This window comes from Bubalus kerabau, chromosome 6 (assembly GCF_029407905.1).
Source record: "Bubalus kerabau isolate K-KA32 ecotype Philippines breed swamp buffalo chromosome 6, PCC_UOA_SB_1v2, whole genome shotgun sequence".
Taxonomy (NCBI): Eukaryota; Metazoa; Chordata; class Mammalia; order Artiodactyla; family Bovidae; genus Bubalus; species Bubalus kerabau.
Genome location: NC_073629.1, coordinates 12,900,940 through 12,924,071, shown reverse-complemented (window position 1 = coordinate 12,924,071; position 23,132 = coordinate 12,900,940). Strand labels below are relative to the sequence as shown.

Sequence of the window (23,132 nt, the reverse complement as noted above, 5' to 3'; positions counted from 1 at the left end):
GATATTCCAAGAGCATCCCTTCCTCAGGGCCCTTCTATTATACTTGCTATTTCTACCTACCTGCTACAGTCTCCACTTAGATGCCTGCCTGACCACCTGTATCTCTGTTTCTTCAGGTATCTGCTTAGATGTTATTTTAGCAGAGCAGCTTTCCCTGACTCTGGAAAGAGTAGCAATTGCTCCTTTCCTTCCACTCCCTATTCATTGTATCCTGCTTTATTTGTCTCTCATAGCATTTACTACAACCTTGTGTTTTCTATTATTTTTCTATTGCCTCTTCCTGGTCTCCAGTATAGAATACTCTGAGGGAGGGACTTTGTAAAAAAAAAAAAAAAAAAAAAATTTTTTTTTTGTTTGTTTTTTCATTGCTATAGCTCCAGGGCCTAAAATTATGACTGGAACATAAGCAAACATTGAAGAATGCAAGATGCAAGAATATCTGCAAAATGCAAGATTAATGATGAGTAAATTAAAAGCCCTTGTCTCTGCATGCTGATGTGCGGCTGTTTGTATGTATTTGTGATTATATTTATTCCTATTTCTCTGGGTTAGGTATACTCTTTATTTTTAAACTGTGTGTTTGACCGTACACATGTGTTTTAGAACATATGAAGGACCCTCTGGTCTGTGCATAGAATGCTTCTGAATGTGAGTTTGTGTTTCTGTGTCCTCCTATGTGGATGTGCCTAGACCATTCAGCCTAGAGTCAGTTATCTGTGGAAGAAAGAGGTATCATAACTGCCTCAAACCAGCAGAGGGCACCAACGAGCCATGAACCTTGGCTCCGGGGGCTGAAATCCAGAATCTTGGCGGGTAATGAGGGACCCAGGAGACTTAAGATCTGGGAGGAAAGAAGTGGAGACCTCTCTAGACCAATTTTGTAAAGTTGTGCAATTCCTGTGCAATTTCTGTTATGTATCCTCAACTCATTGCCTAGGACCCAGAGGTTCAGGCACCCCCGGTCCTGTGAGCAGAAGCATCTAGTTAGGGGTTGGGAGAGAGGCTGGTTGTTAAGAAAGAGGAGACCCCTATTGAATGCCTTCATCAATCTCACCAGGAATTCCTTCTCTCCAGCACCCAGAACCCTCAACCCCAAAGGATCTCAAACTGTGCTTGGTGATCCTCCTGTGGCTGCCCTCCTCTTCGCTATTTGAAGCCCTCCAGTTGAGTACTTCTCTTTCCGGAGGGGAAGATAAGATGAACAAAGGAAGGAGTCATTTACTCCTGTCCTCCACCAGCTGAGGACTCACTGTGTGCTGGGTGAGGCCCCCTGGCGGGGGCCTCAAGCCACTCCAGGAAGCAGCTGGAATTCTCCAGCTTTGCCTTTAGTAGGTGGGAAGAGGAGTGATTCCTTCCCCACCCCCAGCATTCATAAATCAATTGAGAATTCCCAATTTGAGAATCCAGAGGTTAGATTCTGGGTGTGGAATTAACAAGAGAGAGAGAAAGGAAAAAAAAAAAAAAGGATTTTAAGCTTCTTGATTCCATGAACCACCGCCTGCCCACCCCCTCCTCTCCCAAACACGCTTACACACACCCAAACACACACAAACACTCACACACCCTTCCCCACCACAGTCATCCCCTGGGCTAGAAGCTGGTCCTCAGCCCATGCCCCGCCTCCCCAATCCACTGCCTAGTTCGGTAGCCTGGGACCAGGGCTGTGTATATAGATGGGAGGGAGGTGCGGGTGGCCAGGGGTCCCGCCGTCTCTGCCCCAGTGCCTGCGACTCTCACGTTGTTACCCGCTTTGCCCTCCACCGCTTTCTCTCTTGGCGCTCCGTCCATCTCAGTTGCAGCGAGGGGTGTGAGTGAGTGTGTGCGCGCGCACTGGGGGGGCAAGGGGAGGGCTGTGGAGGGAGGCGCCGTCGGAGGGAGAGTAGACGTCAGGAGGAGGGACGGAGGGAGAGAGGGAAGGAAGACAAGGGGGGAGAAAGGGAGAGCAGAGAGCGAAAGAGACCCGGAGAGATAAAGCTCCAGGCGAGAAATAATAAAAGGGCGAGGGGGAAGGAAAGCGGGGCGAGAGAGAGGGAGAGGGAGAGAGAGACGGGACCGCGAGGAAGGAGAGATAAAAGAGAAGCGGAGGGAAGGGAAGTGAGTTTGTGCGCGCGAGTGAGTGTGCGTGTGAGTGTGCAGGGGCGGGCGCGGGCGGGCGGGGGGCGGGCTCCCGGGCTCCCCTCCTCCCCAGCCCGCTCCTCTCGCTCCCTCGCCAACTCCGGGCCCCAGCCGCGGGCGGGCGCACGGCGGAAGGACAGCATGCTGAGCCTCCTCGTCTGGATCCTCACTCTCTCCGACACTTTCTCCCAAGGTAAGCTCCCCCACCCCCCCGCTCCGCCAGCTCCTGCCCTTGCTCCCCCTCACGCTTACCCCGGGGGCCGGAGTGTGCGCCCCGACCCGGGGAACGCCGAGGGGCTCGGCAGCCCGCGGCCGGTCCGCGGGGGTCGGGACGCCACGAGGTGGGGGCTGGGTCCCCGCGCGGAGTAACGGGGGCTGCGGGGAGGAGTTTTCCGTTGATTTGCCCAAGTTGTTTCCTCTGGCTGCGCGGGAGAACCGAGAATCGGGGCCGCGAGGGCCGGGGGTCGGGGTGAAAAAGGGATCCGACCGCTCAAAGTCTCTTCCGGAGCCTCTGGCAGCTCTACTCACCTCCACCCTCCGAGACCCGGAGTCCGGACGCCTGGGTCCCGGCGGGAGGGAAGGCTGGGAAGAGGGTGGGATCTCAGATTCGGGGGGCGGAGGTGCGCGGAAAGCGGGGGACCCAGGCTGCCGAAGATGTAGCTAAGGGAATCCCGGCCCTCCTTCAGCCCAGCCCCTGGCGTGGCTGAGTCTGAGCCGCGGTTCCAGACTGCCTGGGGCTGCCCCCTCTAGAGAAAGGGAGGGGTGCCTCGGGGCCTCTGGTGGGGATTTGAACCCTTGCCCGCGGAGGCTCCCTGTCTGGAGTGGAGTTCCAAAGGCAGCTTCGGGCCCGCTGCGTATGGAAGTGGCCATTCGCTGGGGCGGCGGGAGTCGGGGGCGGCTTAACACCCTCGGGTCAGAAAAGTACTGATGTGGCTTTATTTGGGATCGGCTGGGAAGAGCCTGGGAGATGGAGGAGAGGTTGAGAGATGCGGGAGAGGTTGAAAGAGATGAGGATGTTAGTGTATCCCAAGGCTGGGCTGGGGGGGCGGCAGGGGAACTGAAGAAACCGAGGGCCCAGACTTCAGCCCCTACTGGGCTCTGTTTGAGTGGATTCTTGTCTCTTGGATCTGACTCTAAGGAAGACTTAACCCTGCTGAGCTAGCCGCCCCCCCACTCCACCCCCGCCCCCAAGATGGAGCTGACACAGAGAGATTGACATACAAACACCAAAAACCAGTCCTAGACACTGAGACAGACTATTCACCTACTGAGACAGACATACCCGCAAGCATTCCCCACACGGAGACAGACACATATACACAAAGACACTGACACATCCGAGGAAGACAGATTCCTCCCCCATATCAGCGTATTCGTGCACCCAAACACACCATAACTCACAGACACAGTACATGTATGCAGTTGGGCGTTTGCGAGGACACAACACGTACCCACACACAGAAACCCTTCTGTGAATCCCAACCCTCCAGCAAACAAAGAAACTTGAACTGGCATTCCTATAGGCAGATACCTATGGAGATGTTCAGGCAACAAAATGGAGGAGGTGGGCTCCTCTTGGGTGGTGGTGGGAGGGTGGATCTGGGAAGAGGAAAGTTACTGGGCACTGAGCACCCTCAGGCGCGGCCCTGCTACCGGTTCCCTTCCTGGCCTGGTGGGTGTGTGTTTAGGGGTGGGATGTTGTATTGGACCCCTCCCCTCTCCTCCTGGCGGGGCCCTCCTGCCTCTGAAGGCAAAGCCTGGCAGAGTTGGTGGGGGCGGGCCTCCCATCATGTCCCCTAAGGCTCCCACCCCCCTGGGTCACACACATGCATACTTAGCATTTGGGTAGGGCGCACGTTCATAGTGTGAGTGGGGTGGAAGTGGTGCTGGGGGAAAGGAGGCCTGGTCCTGAGGTTGGCAGGCCAAGCCAGCCACTTGGCAGAAAGTTGGGAGGATGACTTAAGTTCTGACTTTGTTCAGCCAGGCTGCTGGAGGAGGGGGAGGGGAGGAGGGCCCACCGCAGTGGGGGAGGGGTCAGCTGGGTCAGTACTGGTATGTGCTGGGGGCCAGCGTCTGTCTACCCCTTTCCTGCAGCCTTAATGTGTCAGCAACATGGATACGAACAAGCTTCAAGGAACAAAAGCTGCTGTTCGCAAACAGGAGAGGCATGTGGACTGAGGCAGGATGGAAGGGTCCGAGAGAAGAGTGTTGGGTGCCTTTCTGTCTTGGCGGGGGAGGGGTCAGGGGTTAGCTGAGCTTCCGTCGCCCATCCTCCTGTAGGGGTGAAAGCAAGACCTGATGAAAGTGTACAAAAGTATTTGGGGGTGGGAGGGGGGATACCAAAGGGAGCAAAAGGGAAAGGATAGAGCAGAGGGGAGAGGAAGTCACTCCTGAGTGTTCCTGGGAGGCTGAGCAGGGACTGGAGAGGAGGCAGGGTTGGAAGGAAGTAGGGACCTGGGGAGACGGGGATGCTCACGGGACTGGGCGGGAGAGGAGGGGGGCGGTGGCAGGACCTCTCTCCTCAGCCTCCATCCTTAGAAAGAAGGAGTTGTAGGCTGGGACTGGGGCAGTGAGAGGAGAAACTGAGGGGGGTCGCCAGGCATTTGAGGGAGGGTGATGGGCAAGTGCGGAGAAGGTGGGAGGAGAAGGCAGTTGAATTGAGGGGAGCGGAGAGGAGAGAGGAAGGGAACGTTCAGCCTAGGCAGAGAAATAAAAATCGTGTTTTAAAGAATTTCAATGGGCTTCATCAATCTTCATTTTTCACTAAATAATTTTCTGTATCTTATCTAAATGAAAACCATTATCCTTCCCCCCGTTTCCATCATGCGCTGGCTCCTCAGACTGATTGCGCCGAAAATTGAAATATTTATTCATTTTCTGGGAGATTTTCTCGCTCCCCAGTCTCAGGGAGGAGAAATTGAAAAAGAAAGATTATAGCTAATCAGAGCAATGTGGGATGACAGGCCGGCTCGGGGCGGGAGCTGCCTCCAGGGGAGGGTGGAGGTTGGGGTAGGGGAAAAATGTGTCCCTCCAGCCCCTAGATGTCCCCTGGGCATTCCTGCCACCACTTGGCAGGGTGGCGAGGAGTAATGGGAAGAGGCCCCAGGGCCTCCTAAATTCCCAGTATTCAACTGCCTGAGTACAGCTACATCCAGACAGAGAACAAGAGTCTGGAAAAAAGAGTAGCTGGGAATGGACTCCCTTCTCATCGTGCCCTCCTACCCACCCCGCCCCCACCCCCACCCCCCCACCCCCCACACACACACTTCAGATGGCCCACATTTCTGACCCAAAGCAGGATCTTGAGGTTGGGGAAGAGCAGCGGGAGATACGGCAGAATTCAGGATACCTGGTCCCTCTCCTTGACCTTGATTGGACTTCTGCTCAGACCCCAAGAGAAGGGTGTAGACCCAGTTTTCAGGGCCTAGCATTACCTCCAGCTGTCGCTCTGGACCCCAGAAGATCCTGGATCAGGAAGAGGAGGTGAAGGTGTCTAGGCCTCCCACCTTCCGCTGGCTCCCATGGTTGCATGGTTGGTTGTCTCCTCTGCCCTTGGCTCTCTGGTCGGGTAGGGAGGAGGCAGCCCAGCCTTGTCCCTGTTGTCTCCTCCATGGCTCTCTGGTGGGGTAGGGATGAAGCAGCCCAGCCTTGTCCTTGGCTCTCACCCCATGTTGACCTGAGAACCAAGTGCTCTGATGGAAACTCCTGTAGAGCTTTATATCCTCGGGGACTAAGTCTTCATTTCTCTTTTATCCTTTCACTTTCTGACACAGTGCTAAGTGTGCGATAAGTGCCCTTAAATATCTGATCAATTGATTGACTCGATGAGAGCGCTACGGTGTTGGAAGGAGGCAGTATTAAATGGTGCTTAAATCACAGACTCCTGTTCAGCTCCCTGGCAAAACCCCTTTCCCCCCAGGCCACTGGATAGTTGTGTCAGCTTGAACAAGCTGTGTGCTTTCTCTGTGACTCAGTTTGCTCGTCTGTACAGTCAGGATAGAAATAACATTTCATACGGTGGCAATGGCGTGTTAATCCACATAAGGTGCATGGAGCAATGTCTGGAAAGACATGCCCTGCCAGTGCTTCTATTAGGACTTCGTGGCTGGACACGGGCAGCCCAGTTGCTTGCTTCCTTTCTAGCTCCTCCTTCTCTTTTTGTTTTCTAATTCCAGAGGCCCAGATTTTTGGTCCTGGGCTCCAGCACCTCTGCCTTGTATCTCTTGTGGAGAGAACTGGGTTGTGGAGGACCCAGAAGGGGAGGCTAACCAGCCTTGGTTGGAGACCTCAGGAAGGGTTTGGGGAAGAAGAGGACCAAGTGGAAGAGTGTGGCATTCTAGTGAGAAGGAGCCAAAGCTCTTATGAGAAATGAGGAACACTAGCCCCGAGGTGGCAGCATTTCAGAGTCTGGAAATCATATGGATCATTTATGGAGCCCTTGTGCTAACTACTTTATTTGCATTATCTAATTTAATCTGTACAACAGCCCCCTGAGATCGGCTCTGTAATTATCCCCATTTCATGGCTGAGAAATCGAGGTTTAGACAGATTGGGTATCTTGATGGTATTAATGGCTGGGGAACCAGCTCCTCTCAAATACTTCCCCCACCTTCCTTTGACTGGGATCCCACATGCCAGCAGGGATAGATGCTGAGCCAGGACAGGGTCCTTCCTGATCCAGAACTGAAGGAAAACTCAGAGGAAAAAGGAGAGAGTGCTTATAAATGGAAATTCATTCAAATTCCTAAAACCATCTTTTATTCTGAGATTCTGTCCTACATTTTTGGGTGTTTAACGGGTTTTTCTTTGGTAATATAACAGTGCCCATAAATGACTTTTAATTTTTTGCTTGTTTATTTCTATTTTTTATTTATTTGACTGCTGCGGGTCTTAGTTGCAACAAGTAGGATCTAGTTCCCTGATCTGGGATTGAACTTGGGTCCCTTTCATTGGGAGCCCGAAGCTTTAGTCACCGGACCGCCAGGGAAGTCCCATAAAAAGCGCTTTACTTGGCAAATGGAAAGATTTGCAGCTTTGTGTTTGTTTCTAAAACTACACACAGCCTTTACAGGTCTGTGAGCCGCAAACTTGGAAACTACCCCTGCAATGTGCAAGACTGACTTGTGAAGAGTCAGGGGGTGGGGTCCCCACTGAGTGGGGGCCTGGGGAGAAAACCAAGACAGTGAGCTTCTAACTCAGCCCCATCCCTGGCAGACACAGAGGCTGGGGTCTGGTGTTCTCATCTGCTTTGGGAGGCCCTGCCTGCCCTAGGGTAGGGAAAAGTGACTGTAGAAGAGGTGGTCTCCCAACCAAAGCATCAAAATGACTTCTTGTCAAATCCCTACTGTGCGCTCTTCACACTCATTGTTTATTCCTTTTAACAATGCCCTTGTGAAGGAAGTGTTACCCCCATTTTAAGGATGAGGAAACCAAAGCCAATTTTAATTAACTTGCTCAGGGCCATACCGGGAGTATTAGATCCCAGATTCAAACTCTTTGTTTTACCACAAAGCCCATGGTCCCCTGGGCACCCTTCACCGCAGAGGCACCTGTGCGGTGACCTCCCTTCGGTTGAGGTGGCTTTGGAGGGCAAAAGAGGGCGTCTTCCTGCTCTTCTTCCCCACAGTGACACCGTGCTCCTCCTGGTGCCTGGCTCAGCCTGCTCCCCCAGGGCTCAGCCGAGATGCCTAGACCACCAGCATCTTGCTGTCTTGCTTGGATGACCATCTGTTTTATTTAGTGGGGATGGGAACTCCTTGTCTCTCAGGAGCAGGAGGTTTGTAATGCTGCAGATCTCTTCTTCCCACTTGTAGAGTCTTTCTAACTTTGTGTTGTTTAGTCACTAAGTAAGTTGCATCGGATACTTTTGTGACTCCATGGACTGTAAGCTGCCAGGCTCCTTTGTCCATGAGATTTCCCAATCAAGAATACTGGAGTGGGTAGCCATTTCCTTCTCCAGGGGAGCTTCCCCATCCAGGGTTCAAAGCTGCATCTACTGCATTGGCAGGTGGATTTTTTTTTCAGCCACTGAGCCACCAGGGAAGTCCTGTATTTATATAGTGCGTTCCAATTTTAGCAACTTTTTCACATGTACAATCTCATTTGGTAGATATATTACAACTGTCCTATGATACGAGCAGTGTAGTTATTATTTCCCCCATTTAATACATAATATAATAGTCTTAGAGAGCTGAAATGACTTGCTAAGGGGAGGTTGGGCTGGAGGGAGGGGATAGGGGCAAATGCCTCCATCATCCCAATTTTAGGGATGGTTTCCAACCAAGGATAGGGACATCCCTGTCCATGCATCCAGAGCTGGGAAGGCTGTGTCCCTTCCCCACCTACCAGCTCCTGCCTGGTTTCTTCTCAAGGCCTCCAGGCCACTTTACTTGGCCCTGTCCTGGAAGATGCTTTGACCTGGAAAGGGCTGGGATTGAGGGCGGGGGAGCGGCAGGCAGTGGTCAACAGGAAAGAACAAAGAGGCTGCCATGTCCTCAATTCTGAAATGTTATGTGAAAGAGAGGCTATCTCAGGAGTCAGGAAAGAAAATGAGTCCATTCTAAGTGAGAGAGAAGGCAGTTCTCTTCTGTGGAGAGCTTGCTTTGTGTTTTGCTTGCATTAGTAACTCATTTAATACCAACAGTAAGGACTTACCAGGCGGTCTAGTGGTTAAGACCCTGTGCTCCCAATACAGGGGCCATGAGTTCAACCCCTGATCGGGGAACTGGGATCCCACATGCCTCCCAGTGCAGCCAAAAATAAAAATAAATTAAAAAAAATTTATTTTAAGTACCAACAGTAACCTGTTAGGAGTTATCCCCATTTTGTGAGTGGACAAAGAAAAACAAAGAAGTTAAGCAGATTGGCCAACATGATATATTTAAGTAGTGACAGAGCCAGGACCAGAGCCCAAGCAGGGAAGTGGGAGTGCGAGGCAGGAATGATTCCAGAGGGAAGCCCCTGAAGATGGATGGGCACACCCACCCGTTCCACATTGCCGCCGCATGCAAGTCTCACTGTGCAGTGTGTGTGTCCATGTGCACACGTGTAGATTCCCTCATGGTCTCCTGTGCACTTGCATACACAGCTGCTTCTCACCCCCATACACCTATGAACAGATCTCTCTCCCTTTCCCCCGGCCCACCAATTCACCAGAGAATACAGCCGTGTTCTGTGTCCCATTCCCCTGCCAGCCATGGCAGCCATCCTCTGAAGAGTCTTTGAAGGTATGAGTTTTTGTCTTGTCTTGCTCTGAAGATGCACACACTACAAGGTTGAGAAAGTTGGAACCCTCAGGTTCCCCATTGTGTGATTCTGGTCTCTCTCTGTCCTGCAGCCCCCGCTCTTACACCTTCCCACCCACTGATTCACAGACAGTGCAACCTGACCGAGTTCTTTGAGCTCCCGGGATGAAAGCTGACTTTCTTTTTTGCTGAAGATCGCATTTTTCTTTCTCCATCCTGCTCTCCCCCACCCTGCATCAACTCTCTCCAAGCTCCCAATTTCTCCCCCTCCACATTTAATTTCTCCAGCAACTTTTATTAACCTCTGTAGTCTCAGGGAGCTGAAGCCTCATTCCTCTCTGCCCTCCTTGAGTCCATTTAACAAAATTGGGATCATATTGAAATAAATGGGCCTTGTAGCCAGCCAGCTTCCTCAGGATTCAGGGTCTTAAATCCAGGATGGAACTCTGTAGTACTCCCTAGCAAATTCCATTAGTTTCCCAGGGGATGCTGCTGATGCTTCATTCCTCCAGGGGCCTGACTCTGGGAAGGTGATGGAAGAATCTCCCAGAAGGCCATGGGGACTGGGTTTGAGGCAGCAAGGGACAGCAGGTATCGGTGCTCTGTGCTGGCAGGGCTGTCCCCATAGCCTGCCCCACTCCAGGCCAGATTAGGAGTCATACATCCCTCTTCCCAACTGGCCATGTGATGCTTTTCTTCTCTGCCTCTTCTTTCCTTCTAAAGCAGTTGAAGGAGTCCATCCTCACTGTGTGGGAAGAGAGTCCGGACTTGGTTCCTTTATCCCACAGAAATGTGTTGTGTACTTACACTATGTTCCAGGCACCAGTGTTGCCAAAAGAATAAAATACTACCTTTGCCTTTAAGGGTCTCGCTTTGTGATTTAGATGCAAATAACTTAGCTTCTGAAGGTGTCAGTTTACTCTTCCATAAAATGGGGAGAATTAGTTTTTTTCAAGTCAGCAAATGTATATTACTATGTATGAAACATACATTATGAGCTACCAGGGAAGCCCTATGTAGGCATTATGGGGAATAAAAAAAACCCACGATATCATATGGTCCCTTCCCTTTAAGAAACTAAGATGTACAAATATATGCAAAGGTTCCAGGTAATGCTAGGCTTGGGTGTATTTGGTGCCAGGAGAGCAGTGTGCGCAGTCAGAGCTGGGGAGCTTGCTGTGGGCTGAAGAGGCCAGGAAAGGCTCCATGGAGGAAGTGGGTCTAAGGATGGACAGGATGTGGATGTGGCAGGAAGAGGGAGAGCATTACCAGGCCGGCTGAACTTCCCGAGTCAAGGTGTGGCTGCCGGAATGCGCAGGGTCCATGGAGGCTGGTGGCAGCTGAGGATTTGGGTTAGGGAGAAATAATGGAGGTGATCCAGAACAGTAGTCTGGGGCCTGACCCAAAAAAAGCCTGGAAATGCCAGGCCTGAGACCTCTTGTTAGAAGGAAGAGACAGGGATTTCTGTTTTTAAAGCAAAGGAAGTGTTAAAAATGTTGTGATCCCTACTTCATTCTTCACCAAACCCTCCTCTCCTCTTAAACTCCTCAGCTGTTGGAGCCACTATAGAGGTTTGTGTGCGTGTGTGCTCAGTCCCTCAGTCATGTCCAACTCTTTGTGACCCCCATGGACTGTAGCCCGCCGGGCTCCTCTGTCTGTGGAATTCTCCAGGCAAGAATACTGGAGTGAGTTGCCATGCCCTCCTTAGGGGTTCTTCCCGATCCAGGGCTCAAACACCCATCTCTTGCGTCTCCTGCAAGGGCAGGTGGATTCTTTACCACGAGTGCCACCTGGGAAGCCCACTGTTGGGGTTTACACACTGTTGAGGTTTACAGCCCCTTAAGTTGGCAAAAAAAATGAAACGGGCAGATGGTCGGGCTTGACTGGGTAGAAGTGAGCAGAAAAACTTAAGAGAAAATCAGTTCGCCTTGGGAAGTCTCAGATCTGTGACCAGAATTGGGGAGGCTTGAAATGATGAGATCTTTTTTCTCTTCGAATCCTCAGGTCTAATAAGATAAAGATGCTCAGAGGCAGAGTTCAGTGGTAAGCGCTGCAGCTTGGTGGATACCTAGGTTCTTTGTCCTATGTTCTCTGGGAACCTGGGCTGGGTCTGCATTCCCAGAATCTAGGGGATCCACCTGGTTTCATCAGAGGGCCAATCTGGATTTATTTAGTCCCTGCAGGGTCAATCCTGGGCCATTTCCTCTGGTCAGTGGCCAGAGTTGTGTGTGCATTTGGGAGCTGAGCCTAGGAGATTCTTCAAACCTCTTCAAGGAAGCCGGCTCTGGCTTTTCAAATGGAAACCTTTGAAGGAGATTCCCACCATGGGAGTGAGCCACAGGGGTTCGTGCCAGTGTCCCACCAAACTGGTGTGTTTTTAATGGCGGGGCTGGGCTGGGCATGCATGTCGACACCAGAGATCCAAAGGTAAGTGAGACATGGTCCTTGTCCTTGAGCCACTCTGGGGCAGGTGTGGGAGATGGGTGTATAAACACGTATTGACAATACTATAAGATAAACGCTGAAAGGGAGGTATGTGAAAAATGCTCAAGTCTAGCTATCGGAGAGGGGGGAGTGGAAGAGGCCGCCTGGCAGGGGGAGGGCACAGCCACAGATGTGAGGCTGGGGCTGCGGCTGGAGCCTCTGGAATGCAGCGCTGTTCAAGATATCCCGGGCTCGGACAATCCCTGATTGTGCCCCCTGCTCCGGATGGAAGGAGCTGAGGAATCCGAAGGAGTGAGCGAGGTCCCTCCCAAGGATTATGATTTCCAGGAACAAAGGCAGTTTATATAAAACGTGCTTTCCCCAGATCTCCCAACCTCTTGTGTCCAGTTCCCTCTCCCCTATCTGTACTCCCACCCTACTGAGCTGATTTCTAAATTAACTTTGTCCTTGGTTGAGTTTTTTTTTTCTTCTTTTTCCTCCCCTCCTTCCTGAATTCTCCCAGGAACAGCCTGGGGCCCTGCTCGCTCCATTACCCGGCATTGTCAAGCCATGAGGTGCTTTTAACTGCTTCTTCCCATTCAATTCACTTAACTGGGAGGTTATTAAAAGGAAAGAAGCTGAGATGGGCAGATGGGGGCAGAGAGAGAGAGACAAGGGAGTGGGAGCAGGCAGACTGGTTAGGTGAAGCCCCAGAGAGAAGTTGGGGTTTTCTTCATTGGGATTCCCTGGTCATCCAGTGGACTCCTGGGTTTTAATCCCAGACCCTGAGCAATTGACCTCAAACCCTGTGTTCTGCTCTGAGCCTCAGCCCCCACCTCCTTGGAAAGCTATCCGCTTGACCGCACTGTGGGGATGATTTGAGGGGACTCCCAGAAGCCCCTGAAGCCCGCTCCATCTTTGTCCACCACCTCTCCCACGCTCTCCTGCTGCCAGCCCTGACAGCCCTCCAGCCTCCATCCCCAGTCGGCTACTGCCTGGATGATGTTTGAGTCTACACTGATGTGCCTATCACCCTGCACACATCTGGGACTTCTTCCCTTACCAGGCCATCGGTGAAGTGAGAATACAAATTCATTTTAATGTCAGTTTGAGCCAAATATAATTAGAAGGGGAAATCTGACTTGGCAAAAAAAAAAAAAAAAAAAAATTAATGCATTGCAAAGCAAGTTGAAATGACTTCTGGATTATCTGCACTGCTGCTGCTCTCCATTTGTGCAGAAAATTGAGAGAGGAGCCCATATCTAAGGGATTTGGTTTGTGCATGTTGCCTTTGGTTTTATACCAGGGTCGTGTCCTAAGCCTGGTCTCTTTCAACACACCCTTGGAATTGGATAACCCCTCAAGTGCCCTGGGACCTCCTGACCAGAGGGCCAATGGGAAAGCCAGAGAGGCTGCCACCTGCGTGAGCAGGACCAGGTCATGTCACTGGAGCCTCAGTTTTCTCATCTATAAAATGGAGACAATAAGACCTACGTTAGAAGGTTGCTGTGAGGACTGAATGAAGGAATCGATGTTAAGGAACAGTATTTGGAACACAGTCGGTTTTCAGTAAATCATATTGCACAGTGCCTGCTTTTTGTTTTACAGCTCATAGTCCAAGGCAGATCAGTAGGATGAGTGAAGAACAAATAATGGTGCAAATACAGATAAGTCTATGTGAACCATGCCAGTGATGTTGGTAATCCCTGAATTTATGGTCTCCGGAGTGCCGTGACGTGAGGCGGGAGCTTTGAGATGGCAGCAAATAGAAAGCACCCTGCTTTAGAATTAGGTCTAATCCTGGCTCTGAAGATTCAGCAGGCTCTTCATCTTTGTGAGCCTTAGTTTCCTCATCTGTTAAATGGAGTGATAGCAACCATTTACCTCTACTTTAAGCCCTGGGAAAGCACTCCTTGGGCAATGCACAGTAAGCAGGACCAGAAGGTTTAGGTTTAAATCCCTCTATCCCCACAAGTTTCAACTCAGGATGTTAGAACAGTGATTCTCAAACTTGAACATGCTTGTGAAGCACCTGGGGAATCTGGTTAAAAAGTGCAGATTCTGATTCAGAAGATCTGGGGTCAGACGGGATTTCTGTGTTGGCACCAGGCTCCCAGGTGATGCCAATGCTGCTGGTCCTTGGACCACACTCTGAAGTGTTAGAGGATGTGTTTCCTCTAGGGAAACAGAGCTTTAGTGTTCTAATGGGAAGCAAGAAAAAATAGAATTCATTTACCTGAATTCACTTTTCAGTCGGCTTGGTTGTGTAACGGAGCCTGGATGGGTCATTGATTCAGGACCATCGATGTGTTTGTTTTAGAGAAGCAGGTTGTGCGACAGGAGAACAGGCAGTGCATGCTGGCCTGCCCATCTTCGGCCCCAAGACTAACCTGCCCAGCCTTATCCCCACCACCTCCCACGCTCCCAGCCACCTCTACTCCACCCCACCAAGTGTTCACTCATGCCAACAGCTGCCGGCTGCAGAGTTGAAAAGCAACTAGCCAGTATGTTGGTGGAGACATGCATCCATGCACGAGCCAATCAGTCCTCTCCCTTCTTTTTTGAAATGAAAAGAGTAACTCCTCATAACCCAGCTCTCAATTGGTGGGGTTTTGGGGGGGAAAACATGTTGACTGAGCTGCTAGCCAGGGCCTAGGCTTTGTTGGCTTTGGCTTGAAGGTTTGATCATGAGCAAAGTGAGATCTGGGAAGGAAGGTGGATCGTAGACCTACTTGGGGTCATTGTTTTCAGGGAGGAATGGAGGACCACCCCTGGGCAGGTCATTTTCTCACACTCATGTAGACCTAATGGTTGTTCAGGCAACGTGATGAGCTAACTCACTCTCTCCCTCCCTTCGTGATCTGGGTGCAGAGCCTCAGGCTGTCGAGGCAGGTCCACAGGCCAGAGAAGAGCGCCTCTGCCCTCAGAGTTTTCTGATAAAATGGGTTACTCCGTATATCTAGGGAATCCTGTCCACTAGGGGAAAGAAGAACCCCCAGAAAACTGACTACACTTTCAGCCATCTTCAAGTGCAAACTACACACACCCATCCTGAGGAGTTTCAGAGTAAACAAAGAAGGAGGTAGGGTCAGTCAGACCGGGCTTCCTAGAACACAGATCCTAGGGTCAGGAGTGAAGGTGGAGAGACGATTCTGGAAGAATCTGAACACCTTTGGACTCTCAAGATCTCTCTTTTTAGGCAGGACCAACTTGAAACAACCTGGATGCATCCATGTTTGTCCTTTTTCTGAAGAGAAGGGAATTTCATTTGCTCTCTCTGCCTGCTCACCTTCATGTCAGTTAATCCCTGGCAAGCAGAAAGTTCTTCTTTGTGTCCAACCCCAATCCTTCCTGCTCTTTTTGAAAAAAAAGAAAAAAAGCTGTCTTATTGGAGACTATAACTGAGTAAGAGTCCAGTATTCTGTATGCCTGGAAGAATAACATTTCCCCTAATAGGTTCATTTTTCTCTCAGTGCAAGCCTAGAGAGGTCAGAGGTGACACTGTCTTTGAGGCCTCAGTTGAGGTCGAGCAGGTTGTCTCTTTAGGGAGCAGGTCTACTTTCCAACAAACCGCCAAGGCTGTCTATCTTCCCAGTGTCCCCAGTCAGGGCCAGAACTGTAGTGTTCCCAGGAACCTGGCTGAGCCACCATGCCCTTCCTTGTCCAGTTTCCCCTTCTCGGTGGCTCAGAGCAGCTGGAGGCTGTCGGGCTCTGGTGTCCTTCACCAGGCCATTGTCTCTGGTGGATGGTTTGAGGGCCCCTCCTACCCCCTCCTCAGGGGCCAGGCTGAGAGAAGCTCTGGCATCTGGGGCAGCACTGGGTACCTGGAGGAGAGTGGGACCTGCAGGGGAGATGGCAGAGGTGAGCCTAGGCCACAGTCAGGACCTGATCTAGCTTCAGAGCAGGAACATCTTCCTCTTGGAATCACATATTGTGTATGTGTGCATGCTAAGTTGCTTCAGTCGTGTCTGACTCTTTATGACACTATGGACTGTAACCATGAGACTCTCCTATCCATGGGATTCTCCAGGCAAGAACACTGGAATGGGTTGCCATGCCCTCCTCCAGGGCATTTCCCGACTCAGGGATCGAACCCGTGTCTCCTGTATTGCAGGCGGATTCTTTACCACTGAGCTACCAGGAAAGCCACACAGGGATGTCCTCAACTGAGCCAGCCATGCCTGGGTGGACAGGGTGGATCCCAAGTGACATCAGTGTGGGCAGAGAAAGAAAGGGATAGGGTGTCTGCCTTTGGAAATCTACTAATCTGATGGAGTGTGGACTAGGATACCAGACTGTATTAGATCAGTGCAAACTTGCAGCCCTAAGCTTGAACTTGAGGGCAGAAGCTTGGTTTCTGCAGCTCATTGTAATAGAGGAGACAGGTTGCCATCTTCCTCAGGGTCTAAACACACAGAGATCATCTAAATAAGCGAGGCATTTTGAACCCTGTTGTACATTTGCACAGGAGAAGATGGAAAGAGATACTGGAGCTGTGGGATCAGTTAGGGAAGGTTTCCAGGAGGGGACAAGAAAAGGAAAATGGACCCCAGTGGGAAGGACTGGTAGGGCAGGACCCAGTGGGAAAGAAGAGGCTGTTCTTACAGGAGGGTTGGGTGGGAGAAGAGTGGGAGCCAGGTGGGGGAGGGCTATCCAGCTAGGGCCCTGTGGGCTGCTGGCTCCGGGAGCTATGAGCTATGGTGTCGCCTTGTCAAGCTGTGGCCCCTGTAGCATTCGCACCGGCCGCGTGACATACTCCCACATGCCAAGGCGGGGAGAGGAATGGTGTTACAGCAGCTCCTGGTCCCTTGAGGACAGGGGAGAATGTGAGTCCTTGAAGAGGAGGACCTGACATGTCTGGGGGGAGACAGGCGCCTGGCCCTCTGGTCCTTCTGCAGGAGACAGTGGGGGTGTTCCAAGTTGGCTCTGCTGTGGAGCCTGCCTGAGGGGCAGCCTGTCTTTGTCAGGCTACCCCTGTTTCAAGGGTAGCCACGGCCCGAGGGCCTGGAAGTGCTGCCTGGCGGCCTGGCACGGGACAATCTGTCCACCAGCACAGACGCGCGCTCCACTGCGCAGGGCCTCTCCCTGCCCCCAGCTGGATGCTCCCCAGGCCCCTTCCTCCCGCTGTCCTTCCCTGTCTGTCAGTCTGTCACTCGGCTGGAGTGAAATGTGCCCTGCTCCTGGAGCATTTGGTGCTTGATAATTTGTGGATTATAGCTAACTCTCGATAAAGATTCCCCTAATTGCTTGGCTCACCTCAGGTTCTATCATCAAAGCAAAGCCGTGAGGCCCCCCTCTCGCCCTCCTTTTCTTTTTATTATCTCTTAATTAATCACTCTGGCTTTCACACTTAGCAGATAATTACAGTCTCCTGGGCACGCAGCTCATTTTCATAACCTCCTGCTCCAAGCCCGCAGCAGAGGGGGGAGGGGAGGAAGCAGGAGAGAAGGGGAGAGTGGGAAGAGAGATGCTGGAGGGAGGTGGGGGCAGCTGGCTGTGGGTGCTGAGACCAAGGGAGGGGAAGAAAGGGACGTCAGGCAGCAGCACTGAGCGGGTGCGTGGAATGCTGAGCGGAGCATGGGCCCAGAACCCCTGGTCAGCCCAGCAGTCTGGTGAAGGCTCTGCTGGTGGTGGTCAGGGAGTATGGTCATGCTCCCTGGGGGAGGCTCCACCTGGTCTATCAGAGCTGCACGTGGCTGGCTCCCTTGGCCTCCCTGGTTGTGGGGTGGGGTGAGGCAGGGTGGGAGACAGCAGGAGGTGCGCGTAGGCTGGTGACCAGAACACTTGATGAGGAGCAAGAGATGGTCCCAGTGAAGTTCATCAACCCTATGCTGGGAAGTGAAGTCTGCAGGGGTGAGAAAGGATGACAGGGAAAGAAAGGGCAGGGCCACCACCCAGTTAGGACCCAGGACTTGGCCTGGGGACATTTTCTGAGGAGAGCGGGACACACATTCTGGGGCTGAATCCCTAAGTCGCTTCAGTTGTGTCCAACTCTTTGCAACGCTATGGACCGTAGCCCATGAGGCTCCTCTGTCCATGGGATTCTCCAGGCGAGAGTACTGGAGTGGGTGGCTATGCCCTCCTCCAGGGCATCTTCCTGACCCAGGGATCGAACCTGCCTCCCTTAAGTCTCCCGGGCTGGCAGGTGGGTTCTTTACCAATAGCGCCACCTGGGAAGCCCACTCAGGGAATAACCACTCCATAATGGTGACTGGGTGAAGAGGGGGAAGGCCTAGCACTTAGACTTACACCTTGCAGGTGCTGTGCCAGGAGTTGACAATATGCTCCATTTCACGGATGAGGAAAACTGTGACCCAGGAAGAAGAGGTAAGGGAGGGAGAGAGCACTATTCCTGATGGGCCCTCAGCCCCGACATAACCACAAACCTTGGGGCTTTCCTTGGGCTTCCAACCTGAAGATAAACAGCGAGGAGGATGTCCAGATGATGCATTTGAGAAGACTGAGAGACAGTAGAGTTTACTCAGAGGGTTAGACACAGAGCAGGACTGGAACCCAAAGTTCTGGCAACTCACCACTGTTCCCCACTGCTGCTCATCTTGTCTCTGAGGGCAGGGCTGCTGGTCTGCAGGACGTGGTGGAGAATGGGGGATATCCATTCTTTCGCTCTCTGTATTGAATTTTCTTTCTTCACCCTAGCACAATGCTTGGTCTTGAGAAAGAAAAGAATTGGATCCTATGGACCTTTTTGCCATTAACTAGCCATGAGACCTCGGAATTGTCATATAATCTGAGTCTCCGTTTCTTCGTTGGTCAATGGGAATCTTGGAAAAACTGCAGATGGTGTATGTAAACAGAGTTCCTGGCATATGACAGGTGCTTAACAAATGGGAGCTGTGGCTGCTATTGCTATTCCTATTGTTATTACCACTACACATGGAAGCACCTAGCCCATGACCTTAGAAGCCACATCAAACAAGTTAATTTTTTAAAAAGCGGATGAAGGAGGGAGAGTGCTTTTGTTCACCTTCCTCAGTAAGGGACGGCACAAAATTTCTACACTGTGCCACTTCTGGGATGTACTGTTGAGCTGTGACAACCCAGGTCACTCTGTCCCGGTGCAGTTTTTCTTTTCACAAAGAAGTTGTCTGGTTGGGCCAGGGCTACTTCCAGCTCAGAGCTTATTGGCATCCAGCTCCAGGTAGGGTTGACATTCCCCCTTTGCTGACCTCCACGCCTCAGACTGCCCACTGCACCTGCCGCAGAGCCCCTGTGCCAAAGGGTTAAATGTGTCCAGTCTCACTCAGATGGTTTGTAGCTTCTGTCTCGGCTCCTGGTTTCCCAGGGACTATGGTAGGAAAGTCGACATTCAGGAGGCAATATGGAAGGGGCACTGGATTGCGAGTCTAGCTGTGAATTTTAGCTCCATTGTGGTTGTTGGGAAGTGTGCCTTATGCAGTGACCTGAGCCTGTTTTCTTATCATAAAATGAGAAGGGTAATAATCTCCAAGATTCTGGCTGCACCGTTTTCTGACTCTTTGCCATCCGGGGGGAGTTCACATAAAGGACTGCTTCTTCCTGAATGAGGCCCTGACTCTCTCTGATTTGGTTTTTGAGCCAAAACCAGAGGTATTGATTTCAGAGAGCCAGAGTTGGGGTGCCCCCGGAGAAGCATTGCTTGATTAGGAACCAGGGTGGAAGCAAACTTTTTATACATTTTTCAGATCTGGTCTGGACTCTGGGTAAGGACAGAAGTACCCTTCTCCCTGCAAACACACACACACACACACACGCACAGAGTCTGCCATCCTGGGAATGGAGATAATCCAGCCTGCTCTGGGAAGGTTGGGGACCCTGGATCAAGGATGTGGGTGCTTGTGTGTGCCTGTTGATAAGAGTTTGTTCCTTAAGAAACGTGCTCTGATCTCACCCTCAACTTTAGCTTTGGTCTGTGAAAAGGTTTTGCAGAGTCTTGTGGGAACATAAACATTTGGTGGATTTCTTTCCCTGAAAGCTATTTCTTCTCTCTTTTTCTGGGAACTTTCGCCAGCAAGATCAAGGCCCCTCCACCCTCCCCTCCTCCCTCCCCTCTGCCTGAGACACCCTACCCCCTCTCTCCTCCTCCCCACAATGAAAACAAAGTCATCTGGTGGGTACTGGGGATCATCGCAGAGCAAACTCAGCCAGAAGAAAAGAGTGAGGCAAACAGATAGCTCTCCCAAGAGGAGAAATTATAAGAAGGGAGGGGAGAGAGAGAAAATAAGCAAATGGCATCAGTGGTGAAAAGTGAATTCCAGGCATTTAAAATTCTTTTGGTTTTAATCATCTCAGAGGCCGACCAGAGCTGAGCTGTGGGGGGAAGGGAAAAAATGAAAACCAGGGCCCTCTCCTAGGAGCCAGAGCCCAGGAATTTCGGTCTGTAAAGACCTAAAGCCTGCGCTATGTAAGCTTCTCCATCCTCACCCTCCACCTCCCGCATCTGATTCTCAAAAGGGTTACCTCCTCCAAGGGCCTTTTCTGACAAACCCTCCCTTTATCTCAGTTCACAGGCTCAGTTTATACTCAGTTTTTAAGCACTGACCTTTCAGTTTTCTACCAGATTGCAAGTTCCCCAAGGCCCTGGATTCTGTTTTGTTCAAAACAAAACAAAAAATAACAAACAAGAAACCCCAGCCTCTTTCATAAGTCATGCCCGGGCCTTCTCGGGGAGGGTCAGGGCCCCCAGAGAAGCTTCTGGGCCTGCTTTCCTCATTTGCAAAATGGATTTGAAGAGAGAAGCTGAGCCTGGAAGAATCTCCAGGAGGAACTGGGAAGCTGGGAGGGAGCCTGGCAGGTCCCGGTGCCCACTATGTGCTGCATTCTATGTTGGGTGTTTTGGTCTCGAGGCCTGTCCTTTCTTCTTGCCCCCTCCCTCAGGGCTGGGGCTGGGTGTTAGGAAAAGCAGCAAGTGAAGCCCCTGGACACCTGGGTTGGGGATTTGGGGGGCGGGTCACAGATTCTAAGTTCTTCTCGTTCCCCGGCCAGAGGGACAGGGTTGTTGAAAGGGTCTGGATATCTTGACAGCCTAGCTGGCTGATAGGTGGCGAGGCACGGAGAGAAGCCCACCTGAGGTTTCAGAAAAGTGTTAGTTGCTCAGTTGTGTTTGATTCGTTGCGACCCCGTAGATTGTAGCCTGCCAGGCTTCCCTGGCCATAGGATTTTCCAAGCAAGAGTACCGGAGTGGGTACCCATTCCCTTCTCCAGGGGGTCTTCCTGACCCAGGGATTGAACCCAGGTCTCCTGCACTGCAGGCAGATTCTTCACCCTCTGAGCCACCAGGGCCTCCTCCTCCCCTAGCCTGGCCCCTCCCTGTGTGCTCAGCATCTTGCTCCTTTCCGAGCGCCCTCCCTCTCCTCCCCATCCTCCACTATCTCCTTCACCATCTGGAGGCAGCTCTTTCCTTTCTCCTGACCACTAGGTGTTTCTCCCACTTTTCCACGTCCTCTTTCCCTTTCCCTTTCTGACTTTGTCTCTTATAATGCTCCTCCCACTGCCTTCCCCCAACAGGTCTATAGACATTGAGAGCTCAAGGGTATATTTGAGCTGATCTTAGATTGGGTGACCTGGATTTTCATCCTGATTCTTCTTGGGCAAGTGATATGCTATTTTGGAGCCTTGGTTTATTCAACTATAAAACAAGGAGTCACTAGCTTCCCAGGTGGTACTAGTGGTAAAGAACCCGCCTGCCAATGCAAGAGACATAAGAGACCCAGGTTCAATCCCTGGGTCAGGAAGATCCCCTGGAGGAGGGCATGGCAACCCACTCCAGTATTCTTGCCTGGAGAATCCCTATGGACAGAGGAGCTTGGCAGGTTACAGCCCATAGTGTTGCAAAGAGTTGGACATGACTGAAGTGACTTGGCACTCATAGATGATGCAGATGATGCTGCCCCGGAAGTACTCTTGAGCTTCTGAGCAAAAGGGCAGGATCTGGAGTTCAGAGTGCTTGGGTTCAGATCCAGAACCTGCTGCCATCATGACCCTGTGCAAGTCCCTTCACTTTGGTATAGAAGAATAGCAGCATCTGCTTCGTAGAGTGATCATAAAGATTGAATTAAATAATCTGTGTAGAATGCTTCGAAGAGGTATCTGAGATGCTTTAAGTGGTATATGATAGCTCTTATTGCTGAATTGAATCCTAATATTTTGTGGTGTGGAGTGATGAGAAGGGCCCTTGGATTTGTAGTCTGAAGACCTGGGTTCAGATTCCAGCTTCCTTCCCAATTTTCTGTGTGACCTTGTGCAATTTCATTTCAAGTTGTGAAGATAAGTTAATGTCTTTGGGGACAAGGGGACCTTCTCTCTTGATCTTGCACCTGCTCCACCCTCTGTGCCTAGAAAGATGCCTGACCTGGGCACTCAGGAAATGTGTGTGACCTAAATCATTGAGTATAAGGTACTAACCTATGAACGAGGACATTGAGGCTCTGAATGGGAAAATGAATTGATTGAGATGGATACAGCTAATGTTTGGTGTGTTTGCATGTGTGGGTGTGTTTGTGTGTGCGTGCATTCAGGGAGAGGGGGTGCTGTTGTGTACTGTAGGATGTCTAGCAGCATCCCTGGCTTCTACTCACTAGAGCCAGTAGCAACACACCTTCCATTCACTGGTGTGATAATAAAAGATGTCTCTGGACATTTCCAAGTGCCCCCTGGGATAAAATTGCCCTTAGAAAAAGTGAAAGTGAAAGCTGCTCAGTCGTGTCCGACTCTTTGCGACCCCGTGGACTGTAGCCTGCCAGGCTCCTCTGTCCATGAAATTCTCCAGGCCAGAAAACTGGAATGAGTAGCCATTCCCTTCTCCAGGGGATCTTCCCAACCCAGGGATCGAACCCACGTCTCCTGAATTGCAGTCAGACTCTTTACCATCTCAGCCACCGGGGAAACCCAAGAATACTGGAGTGCGTAGCCTATCCCTTCTCCAAGGGATCTTCCTAACCCAGAAATTGAACCGGGGTCTCCTGCATTGCAGGTAGATTCTTTGCCAGCTGAGCTACCAGGGAAGCCCTGGAAATCAAGTCTTCTGACCCCCAATCCATAGTTTTCTCTAAAATGCCAGATTGTTGTTTATTTCTCCCTTTACCCAAGTATTTAACCTTGACCCATATCATACAATTAAGAGAGAATGGTTTATGTTGTTAAGGAGTAAGTAGAATATTTCAATCTCTAGACCATTTTAGGAATGATTAAGTCTCCACTTAAACCATGACTTACAAACAGAGGGGCCAGGGAATGACTGGGTAGCTGGCAAAGACAGCCACTTGGACAGTCCATTGGTGGGAAGTGAGTGGAGGCCCTGACTTTCTTTAGAAACATGTGATGCGGATTTCTGGGAGGTCTACCTCACCTCTG

At 51.2% G+C, this 23,132-nt stretch overlaps 1 protein-coding gene across 4 annotated transcripts in view; it reads left to right on the top strand.

Moving 5' to 3' along the window:
* The first annotated feature begins 1,692 nt into the window (after window positions 1-1,692).
* KIRREL1 (kirre like nephrin family adhesion molecule 1) overlaps window positions 1,693-23,132 on the top strand; it is a 99,763-nt gene continuing 78,323 nt past the window's right edge. Inside the window, exons 1-3 of one of the 4 annotated variants that reach the window (XM_055583894.1) lie at window positions 1,693-1,805; window positions 2,227-2,308; window positions 18,042-18,110. In XM_055583894.1, the coding sequence (XP_055439869.1) occupies window positions 2,257-2,308; window positions 18,042-18,110 (121 nt within the window). In that variant the 5' untranslated portion in view covers window positions 1,693-1,805; window positions 2,227-2,256. Of the gene's footprint in view, window positions 2,309-18,041; window positions 18,111-23,132 lie in introns of all 4 variants that reach the window. The other 3 variants (XM_055583897.1, XM_055583895.1, XM_055583896.1) reach the window with 3 other exon arrangements.